The 10,633-nt window shown below is 54.9% G+C and overlaps 1 protein-coding gene across 1 annotated transcript; it reads right to left on the bottom strand.

Annotated features, from left to right (window-relative positions):
- Positions 1-7,414: 7,414 nt before the first annotated feature.
- Positions 7,415-9,970, bottom strand: MSX1 (msh homeobox 1). The gene is made up of 2 exons (XM_005243099.4): positions 9,433-9,970; positions 7,415-7,990 (listed from the first exon to the last, which is right to left on the bottom strand). The coding sequence occupies exons 1-2, from the start codon at positions 9,881-9,883 to the stop codon at positions 7,560-7,562; spliced, it is 882 nt and encodes a 293-aa protein (XP_005243156.4). The 5' UTR covers positions 9,884-9,970; the 3' UTR covers positions 7,415-7,559.
- Between the last annotated feature and the right edge of the window lie 663 nt (positions 9,971-10,633).

The raw sequence follows: 10,633 nt of genomic DNA on the forward strand, positions 1-10,633 counted from the left end.
GTTAGTTAGCCGGTGGAAAGACGCCACTGACTTTATTGGGCTTTGGACCAGACCCGAAGCCAATGGTTAATTGTCTCATATAATATAACTTTCCCTTCCAGCAAACTTAAGATAAACTTAGATTCTAATTCCAATAACTCTCTATAATTTTTTCCAAACAAATTCCTTATGGAATGGAAATGCCCATTCTTGTTCTGGGCATTTTTCAATGCTTTCGCATTTGTTTTGAAAATTGATTCAGTCATGTTAAACATTATGCAAGCTTGAAAATGATCACAGTCTCCAACTATCCAAAGTGAAATTCTCATACATTCAAAGCTCAGAAATAAATGTCATTAGAAACTTCAAACTTGGCTGGTATTAAAGCCATCTTTGAGGAAGGGAAATCAATTCACATTTGAAGAAATTCAGCCTAGTGTTTTAGAAAGCAAGAACAGTTTAGGTTTACATGTCCATCTCAGCTTTCTCATTTTATTACATGCCCTGTGCAACTTTCTATTTTCTTTCCAGGTTTTTTGACTTGGATTGATTTTGAATATGTACTTGAAAGATGCAATTATTTGGAGGGGAAATGAACATGCCTGCACCAAGCTTCTTGAATTAAAGCTTTCTAAAGATCTGCATTTGAGCTCCAAGCTAATAAGGCTGTTAAGCTCATCCTAATTTAGGTATCATAGCTGACAGAAACGCCGTTAAAGGCATTTCATTTTTAAGAAATGACTCCTGAAGAGCCTTTTTACTAAACATGCTGTCCATCCTCCTTTGAATAACATCTAAACTAAAATTCTGAGTTAAAAGCTCATGTCTAAGCTTCCTGAATGTAGGTATTGGATATGCTGTTCATACCCAGGCTGTCTATAAAAAGAATGTGGCTGAAGTTTTTTAGGCTGTGCTCATTACTAAAGGAAGTTTGCATTTGGATTACTATCTATATCAATACAGCTGTTACCTGATAAAATCGCTGTTGCAGAGCCATGTTGCCTTCTGGTGCTAGAGGCTCTCAGCTGCTGCAGGGGACTGGAGTTCGGGGTCCGGCTAAAAGGCAACAGGGAACATCTCTGTTCCATAGCCCACAGGCTCTGCATAGTCTTGTAGGTGCCCCGGAGGCAGCAATTAATTCAAGACAATGAATGCTTAAAGTGTTAAAAGTGTTTCAAAACCATTGACTCCTGTTTCTTTCTGTGTCTATTCTATTGCCACAGCACATATATCATATTTTGCAACCCTTTTCTTGGTTTTATAAATAGAATTTAGAGTGTACTATTTATGTAGCCCTCTACCCAAAGAGAGGATTGACAATGTCACAGAAAGAAAAATCTCTGGTCAGACTGGCAACATCTACGACATCCCACTGTCTCTTCTTGTGGTACACCACAAACACAGCTTTCACAGTAAGTCCAAAGCTTGTTACAAGGTTTTGAAAAGCATTTATGGCTTTTAGTGAGTAGAATGTGAGGAGCAGACGCTCCCCAGGACTAATGCACACAAGCTTGCCATAATGTGAGGGCAAGTCTCAAAGTCCCAGAAAAAAAGAAAAATCTCTTCCAGTCCTTTGCTGATGTAAATGGGAACAGGTCCATTGGCTTACATCTAAATGTACTTACAGTGTAAGACATTCACCCCTTCAGTTTTAAAGCACCCTATCCGTACTTCTGTATTTGTGTTAACTGGTATTTGCACAATAATACCCAATGCACACAAAACATTGCATCAAAAGAAAGTTGCTCCTTCCCTCCAGCTTGTCTTTTGGGAATAATTACCTTTTTCTCCATTCCTGAGAGCTTCCCTGCACTGCTTGCAGTCTTCCAGTTAACATTATTTTGTCATCCTTTGCTACCAGACCTCTTTCCTTCCCACTGCCACTTCCTTTCTCTCTGGCATGCAAAGAGAGCCTGAGTCATAGTGAAACCTCTAAATACTGGCTCCCCTGGGTGCTCTTTCTCTTTCTACCCCTACATCGGGCAGCAACAGTGGTGGTCACAGGGTCTTGAATGTGTTTGTTGTTGTACGGTCCCTTTCTCTGATGCACATCGAGTGCACATCCCACCCTGCCTGTTGCTGTGTGTCCAATACAAAACACCTACAACAAAAGTGTTACTCAGTCAGGCTGAAAAGAACATTTAGATTGGGCTGCATCTTTTTACACCTGGGTCCCAGGATCTCAGTCCTGCCTGATGCTGATCATCCTGACCCCACTGCCCTATTGTCTGCCCCAGCTTTGGTGGGAGTGGAGCACAGACACAGAATCACTGTCAGATCTTGAGCATTGCTCCTCCAAAACTCCTTGCCAAGGTTTGCCTTACAGCTCACTAGCAAGGCCTGAGTCTACTATTTAACTGACTAGCTTTGATCATTGTGTGACTGTATGCAAGAGGTTTGTTTCTCTTCCACAAGGCTAAGCAAGATGAAATGCTAAGAATTATGTTCACACCATCATGAGAATCAGTTGTTGGCTGAGGGAACTCCATACCACACCAGGCAACAGCACAAAGGTGAGCAGGTTGTAGGCATTCACTTCCCAGTAGGAGTTTCGCTCTGTGCTGCGGTGAGGTCCTCAGCTGCGGCCACTTCCCGAGATGAAAAGGACAGCTTTGCACGGTGGATTTATTGCACATTCCTGGTCACACGAGGGAGACTGTGTCCAGGTAGCTGCCTCTCTTGCTCTCCCTTTAATCACTGCAGGGTGGGAACTGGATCCAGCCTGGAGGGATAAAAGATCTCCGAGATGAAGAAGTACAATGGAGCGGAGTTAATGTCAACCGGTTTACTGTTGTAAGCAAATCACTACCACATCTCTCTGTGCAGCATGTTACAATTTACTACTCGTAGTTAAATGAGTCAGAGCTGTTGCTTCTGGTTCTGCCTCCAGCCTCTCCTGCCGCAGAGCTGGACAGACAATGGGTCCGTGTTGCAAAGGGGCCTCAGGCCAACCCCAAGGAGCTGCGTGTTGCAATGCCCATTATTGCAATGCCTCATTTTTAGGCCTCCTGCTGTGGAACAGATTGCTCAGGCCAGGGACAGACACCACTGTGCTTCACACAAGGTGTGGTGAGAGTTAAAAGCTAAGGAAAGGAAAATTCAGGAATCTACATACTCCTTGGGTTAGAATACATATATATTCTAATACGTATTGAGTGGGACCAGGCCCTGTGATAGGCAGGAAGAAGGTGTCTTTCTGCGACAAACTCCCTTGCAGTTAAGTGCCTAAGCCACATCAGCCTGCTTTTGCAGACAACGAGGGAGGGAGAGAACCACCTCGTTGCCTCCAACAGCTCATTGGGCACAGTACATCACACCCCAAGCAGTGGGAGACTTACTCTCCAGTGCCCACTCTGCTGGATTTAATCTGAACAGCCCTACAGCTCTGAAGTGTCCTGGCCACAGGGCTATTTCAGCAGCTGCTTTTTCTTGCACTCTCTGGCTACCTCCCTGTTTAATATAAAATCAAATGTGTCATTAGGAGGGAAGAAAAGCAATTCTCCCCGAGCCCCCAGTAATTTGGTGATTGGGATTTTCACTTTGCATACAAAATACCTGAGTTGAGCTGTTTACCTGAAATCCCTCGGTACCAAGGGGTTAGTGCTAAGTATCCCCTTTCTCCGTGAAGGTGTCCGGGCAGTTTGTTCAACAGACCTTTCGTTTCACAGATCTTTAGGATGAAGGTCTGATACGACTCAGGAGACTCACGCAAGATGATGAGCCTGGATTTAAGTATGCGAGAACTACTTGGAAGCAGGCTCACCCCCTCCCTCCACCGGGCCTTTACAATGGGTAAGTTAGGCAGCTTCCCTGCTTCGCCTCGGATTTCTGAAGGCTGTGTTCTCAGGCACAATCCTGAGCAGCAGGAGGCGGCTGCTGCTGTGCCTAACTCACTTGCTGAATTTAGCCTGCTCTCGCTTTTGAAAACAAGCTTTTAGCTCCTAATTCACTTGAGCGCTACGGAAAACGTTCGATAAAGCGTTCACCGGGAGACCAATTCGCGTTTGGAGTTACGAGAATTCAGACAAGAAGCCCTGAAATCACCAGAAATTCAGAGCAGACAAGAAACCCACGCTTTAACCAAAGCTTTGCGCAGCAGGTTTTCCCGGTAGCCGCCTTCTCTGGAGCTAGAGCCGAAGCTAAGCTTTCCTCTGCTCTCCGCCGCCGGGACCCCGGCGCCTGTCCCCCTGCCCCAGCCGCAGCCGGGCGCGTTGCGGTGCGGCGCGTCCCAGCCCGCACGGGGCCGGGGCCGGGCACAGGCGCCCGGGAGGCTGCTGCGCGGGAGGGTAGCCCCGTCCTTCCCCTCGCCCGTGGGAATAAGAGCAGGAAAATGGCTTCCCTTTTATTTTGTGTGTGCGTGTCTGCGCGTGTTTGCTCCCTCTCCGTGCTCTGGCTGCTGTGCGCTGTGTTTCCTACCCTCCGTGGAAAGTGTCGCGCCCCGGCGCTATCGCTTTCCCACGGCAGCGGCGAGCCTCGCCTGCGAGCTCGTGGTGGTACATGGATGTGCTCGGGGCCCCTCCGCTTTCTCTCGTCTGCCTGCCGAGGCTCTCTAGGAGTGTGTGCGGAGATATGCATGGAGGGGAGGGGGGGGTACCGGACTGCCTGGAGGGGGTGGCGGGGGAGAGGGGAGTTATTAGGAAACTTTGCTTTGGCTACTCTCTATCCTTGGGGCTGCGTGGCGCCAGCACCCTCAAGTTGAAAGGAAAACAGCCATTCTCACTTCCAACTGCCACTGAGATCCTTAAGGCGACAAAGACACAAAAGTGAGTTTTATTTGCTGGTAAGCCAGAGGCAAGAAAAAAGAAAAGCCAATTCCCCCTTAAAAAGAGCCGACAAATCCTTTCTGCTCTTTTGTGTGAGCTTTTCCTATTCACATGGAGCGTTCATCCGTGTGATTCCCAACTTATTGTCATTACTTAGTTATTAATTGTTCTCATCTGGGTTTAATTGAGCAACCAAAGACTTTAGCCCAAGGGTCAGGGGGAAAACTTAAAGCAAAGACATGTTCAATAGGAATCCTGCGCTTCGAATATCCATCCCGAGTTGACATAATGTAAAAAAAAAAAAAAAAAAAAAAAAAAATGCAGACAAAGCGGAGAGATGAAAGGGTCCCGGCTTGCCCGGAGCCCCGCGCCGCAGCGCCCAAAGGTGCGGGCGGAGGGGAGCGGGGCTCGCGGGGAGCAGCTCAGGGCGGCTCTCGCTGTTTAAAATCTCTCTCGGCTTTTTCAAAGCTTCTTTACAGGATAAACCTGGCCTCCTGCGCGATTAGATCTCCTCCCCAAACCCGCGGTCTAATCGCACAGAGGCTGAGTTTATCTCCAGCCTTTTTCTGCCAGAGACACAACGTGGGAAAAAGCCGGCACCGCGCTCTCCCAGTCCGGCGCGGCGTTGGGCGCTGGGGTCAGGATCACAGACACTGTCATTTGCACAGAGAAAAGAAATGATCGGAAAAGAAAGCCAGACCAAAAGAAAAAGAGAGAGGGAGAGAGAGAGAAGCCAAGGAAAAATAAAACCCAACACCAAAACAAAACAACCACAAAACCCCAAAACTCACCCCGGCCCGGAAAGGACTGGGCGGCCAGAGCGGAGCAAGAGATGAGAAGAGCGGGATTAGAGCGGCGAGCTCTGGGGAAAGGGACTGGGTTCAGGTATGTTGTTTCGCCGAGTTATTGAAAGCATCATTGATATTTAGGAGATGATAAAAGTCCCGCCTCGCCCCCAGCTACAGTCTCGCTGGAGCCACGGTGCCTGCAGAAGATTGCCTAGCCTCATTACAGCAATTATTTTCCTTCTAACTTTGCTTCAACCTTAACGTTTAAATTGCTGGAAATGAAAGCAGCGGGGGGGGGGATGAAGACAGAAAGAAAAATATAGACAGACCTAATTTCTCAGCGCCCATTCCCTAAGAGCGAAGATAAAGCACGAAATTAAAAAAAAAATAATAAAATAAAAAGGGGAAACCAACGCTCTCCGTAACCCGAGCGATCCGTAAAATGAAATGGGGTGGAGCGGCGCACTGAGGGGGTTCGGGGGCGCAGCCAGCGGGGAACGCGGCGAAGCGGCGGCACCGGGGCAGGCGGGCGCGGAATGGCGCGGGGTGTCCCGCCGCCCTCCTCCGCGGGGTCCTCGGCCGTCGCCGGCGGTTTCCAGGGGGCCGTGGCGACTGGGACGGGTTTCCAGAAGAGCCGGCTGCGGAGGGCTGCGGGGCGCCCGGAGCCACGGGGATGGGCAGGAGCCGGCGCCGGGCGGTCCCGACCGTCAGTCCCGCGGGTCCCGCCGGCTGCTCTTCCGCGGCCCCACACCCGTGCCCGAACCCCCCGTCCCCCACAGCCATTCCCACCACCCCGTACCCTAACACCCCCGTCGCCATCACCCGAACCCTCGGCGCCGGCGCTGCCTCTGCCCCGCTATTATCGCACGCTTCCTCCTTCTTCCGCACCACCCCGACCGCGACAGCCCTGTCCCCCTCCCCACACCCGAAGCGCCCGGTGCTCACTTCCCCTGAGCAGTGCCGGCTGCCGAGGGGAGCTGTGGGGAAGCCTTGGTCTCTCGCTAGGCTTGACAACGAGGTGGGGGAAACATGTCACGCCACCTCAACGCCTCCGGCAGCCGTCGGGGGCTACAGCCAGGAGCTTCCCAGCAAGGGCCGGCTGGCAGGGAGAGGCACAGCCCTGGGCAGGGACAGCCCGGCCGGCCCCGGAGCCGCTGGCGACAGCGGGCACCCGCACCCTTGGGCCAGGGAGGTGGTGGGAGCTGCTTGGCCAAAGAAAAAAAGGAAGAAACCTCAGAAAGCCATGAGGATGGGGCAACTCTGGGATACACAGCAAACTTAAAACCTCAGCCAAGGCCTCACTGTCTGAGGCTGATGCCCGCTGGGGAGAGAAAGATAAATGGCCAGTACAGCCAGTCCCTCTCTCCCTTGCCCCCCGACACACAAATTTAGCCTCTTCTGTCACCCCTGGCAGGGCAAGGAGCAAACAAACCGCATCAAACAGTAGCTTAAAATTAATTTATTTAACAAATATAGCTATAATATAAATGATAATAAAATTTCAAATATACAGTATATTACATAGTACACAGAGCCCCTTCCAATGGAGCTGGTGGAAGAACAAACACAGGTAACAGACAGTACTGTTACACAGGAACGGGAGAGGCTGCTCTACACTCCTGCCTCTTGACCTTGCCTTGCAAAAAGCAAGAGAAACATCCTGTCTTTCAGCCCCCTTTTTGCCGTTTCTTTTCCACAGTTCCTTTCCCCACGGTGGGGGGCTCTCCCCAGGCTGTCAGCCGGACCCGGGGAAGCAGGGCAGGGCTGGCCCATCACTGCCCTGTGCCGGGGAGGAGCTGGGGGATGCATCAGGTTTCTGCCAGCTGGAGAACTAAGCATCTCCCAGGACTGCTAAGGAAAGCGGAACGGCACTGGACCGGGAGGGCCAGCATAGAGGTCGAGCAGAGCCCGACTGGAGAAGTCTCTGCCACAGGGCCCACAGGGAAGTTCGCAGCGAGGAGCAGGGAGGGAGTGCGTGCTGAGCTGCCAGGAGCAGACAGCCAGCAGGCTGGGCTCATCAGGCTCAGCTCTATGTGAGGTGGTACATGCTGTATCCCACATGCGCTGTGTACAGTCCCACAGGAGCCACGGGCAGCCCTGCCCGCTGGAAAGGGCTGGAAGCACCGTACAGAGAGGCACCGGCCACAGCCGGGCCACCCAGCGGGAAGGAGATGCCGAAAGCAGCGGGCGGGAGCATGGGCTTGGCTGCCATCTTCAGCTTCTCCAGCTCGGCCTCCTGGAGCCGCTTGGCCTTGGCGCGGCGGTTCTGAAACCAGATCTTCACCTGGGTCTCGGTGAGGCTGAGCGAGCTGGAGAACTCCGCACGCTCGGCGATGGACAGGTACTGCTTCTGCCGAAACTTCCTCTCCAGGGCCAGCAGCTGCGCCGTCGTGAAGGGCGTCCGCGGCTTCCTGTTCGTCTTGTGCTTGCGCAGGGTGCAGGCCGGGGGGCTCAGCCGCCCTGCGCCCACAGCGGCCGGAGGAGAGGGGGAAGGAGAGAGACACCTCGGTTAGCAGCACCTGAACTCACACGCCCCGCGGAGCCCCCACCCTACAGCAGCTGTGGTGGGCAGAAAGGGGGAAATACAACGTGAAGTTGCGCAAAAACCCCAGGGCTGCCCGGGGCACACTTGAAATTGATTGTTTCCCGTTCCAGTAAGGGAAACAAGCGTTTTACTATGGAAATAGCTTTTTCAAGACTCCCAAGACCGAAGGTACTCGCAGTGCTTTGTAGCAAGAACCGCTCCGACTCCATGAAAAACTCGGCAAACGGCAGGAGTCAGACACCCACGAGCCCTCCGCCTCCCGGCTCATAGAGGAGATGTAAATGAAGGGAGTGACCCTCCAAAAAAAAAATCCTGTCCTTTTTATTGGATTATGGAAAAAAACAAACAAAATGCGCTGGCTTCTCAGACTCACACCCTCTTCATTAGGCCCCTGGGAACTGGATTAAGCATGTAATTAATTACGAGTTCTGAATTCACACTCGGCCTGTATCTACCGCTCTTCACATTTCCTCTTCCTTAATATTTCTAAGGGTCCTCAGCCTCAATCTACCCCGGGTTTACTTAGCAACAGCTTTTACTTTGCAATTTAAATAAATTAAACCACCGCGATAAGCTACACAAGTCCTGTCGGGAAACCTGCCTTCCTCCAAAGGACAGCGAGAGCAGCTCTGTTGGCAGCTCCGCTAAGTGCTCCCCGAACGCCCCGACGAGCCTCAGCCCCACCGCGCCCCTTCCCGCGGGCGCCCAAGCGGGGCGGGAGCGGGCCCCGGCCAGGGCAGGCGGCCCGGCTGCACGGCCCCGGGCTCCGCGCAGCCGTTGCGGAGGGTTAACGGGCTTTCCTGATCTCGGCCCTCCCGCTGCTGTTATTATTTTAGATGTCTCCGTAGTAAAGCAGGAAAACATCGGTAATTGCGGCTCTTCGGACTTTGGAGATGCAACACTTGAGAGAGCAACCGGTGGGGCTGACGCCCGCAAAGCCCGAAGGCGCCTCGCCTGGGAGCCGGGTCTGTGCGGGTCCTTAGGAGATTATTTGAGCTGCTTTGGGCGAAAAACACCGCTGAGGCTGTCAGGCTTTGCGTGGCCATTTCCAGCCCCAGGTGAAGCTAGCTTTCTCCCCTCCCCCCCCCCCCCCTCCCCTTAACATTTGGCACACGATCTCTCCCGGGCGCGGCCGCTCTTCTCGTTCGCGGCGATCGTCCGGCTTCGCGCACCCTTGACTAGTTCAGTATTCTGAACGCGCCGAAGTGGCCCCGCAGAGAGAGCGACCCGCAGGGAAAAGCGTGCCAGGAGGGGCCAGGCCGGGTGAAAACGGGAGGAAACCCCCGGCCGCCCCCGCGGGAAGGGCTCGGGTGGCCCGGGGGGGCCTCCCAGCCCGTCCTCTCCCGACCCTACTTACTCGGCGGAGGCGGCGAGAACCGTGGGCTTTGCATCCAGGGGCTCCGCTCCTGCTTCTCGGGGCTTTCCGCCTTGACGAGGGTGTCTTCGGGCAGCTTGACCAGCCCCCCGACAGAGAAGTGGCCGCCGAGGGGCAGCGGCGAGGCCGGCGCCTCCGCCGTCAGGGCGCCCAGGCGGGGGCTGAGGCTGGAGCGGGCGGCCGCACTGGCGCCCGGCGGGGGCCCGGCACCCTCGGCGCCCTCCCTGCCGCCCGGCTTCCTGTGGTCGGCCATGAGCGCCTCCACGCTGAACGGCAGGAAGGATGGGGAGACCTTGGGCTTGTCGCTCTCCTCCTCCCCACCCATAGCCGCCGCGACGGGGAGGCCGCCGCCGGGCTTGCTGAAGGCGGATGCTGGCAGCTCTTCGCTGCGGACCCCGGTGGGCGCGGCGGTCATATCCACAGCCGGGGCCATGCAGAGGCGGCCCGCCGTTGCCACCGCAGCGCCGGGCGGGAGCGGGTGCCGCGGCTCATGGGGCCGGGGCGGCGCTGGGGGCGCGGGCAGCCGTCGACGCGCTCCGACGCCGCGGCGGGCGGCGCCGCCTGATAAAGCGGCGCGGGGGCAGGCACCGCCCAACCAGCGCGCGGGGGGCGGGGCGGCGCCGCCCCATTGGCTGCGGCAGTGGCGGCGGCCCGGGGAGTGGGCGGGGGGGCCAGGCCGGGCTCGCCGTCGGGGCGCCCCGCCCCGCCCCGCCCGGCCCCGCCCCGCGCCCCCCCGGCCCCGATCCGCGCCTCGGCGCGCAGCGCAGGCGGGAGTGCGGAAGGCCGGGGCCGCCGGAGCCGCGCTCCGCCGCGGGGACGGGCCTGGGGGGAGGCTCAAACATTGCGGGACGAGTGCGCGAACGTCGGAAAAAAGCCGTCCTAGCTGTCTGCGGCGCGCAGGGAGCGGGCCCGGGCCGTGCTCTTCTGCCAGGCCAACGCATACCGGGCTGTCCCGGGTGTGACTTCTCGGAGGGAGCCCCTGCCTGCCCCACAGCCCGGCTGCGCCTTGAAAAAGTGGTTTTGTGGCTTTGTTTGCTTGTTTGTTTTGTTTTTAAATGAACGCCTCCCCTGCGGTGCGTTCGATGCGTCTGCGGAGCTCTGCGCTTACATACGTACATACCCATATATTGCGCTAGGCTGCATGGCAGAGATGCGTGCGTGTCTCCAGATAATGAAACGTTCA

This window comes from Falco peregrinus, chromosome 2 (genome assembly GCF_023634155.1).
Source record: "Falco peregrinus isolate bFalPer1 chromosome 2, bFalPer1.pri, whole genome shotgun sequence".
Lineage (NCBI taxonomy): Eukaryota > Metazoa > Chordata > Aves > Falconiformes > Falconidae > Falco > Falco peregrinus.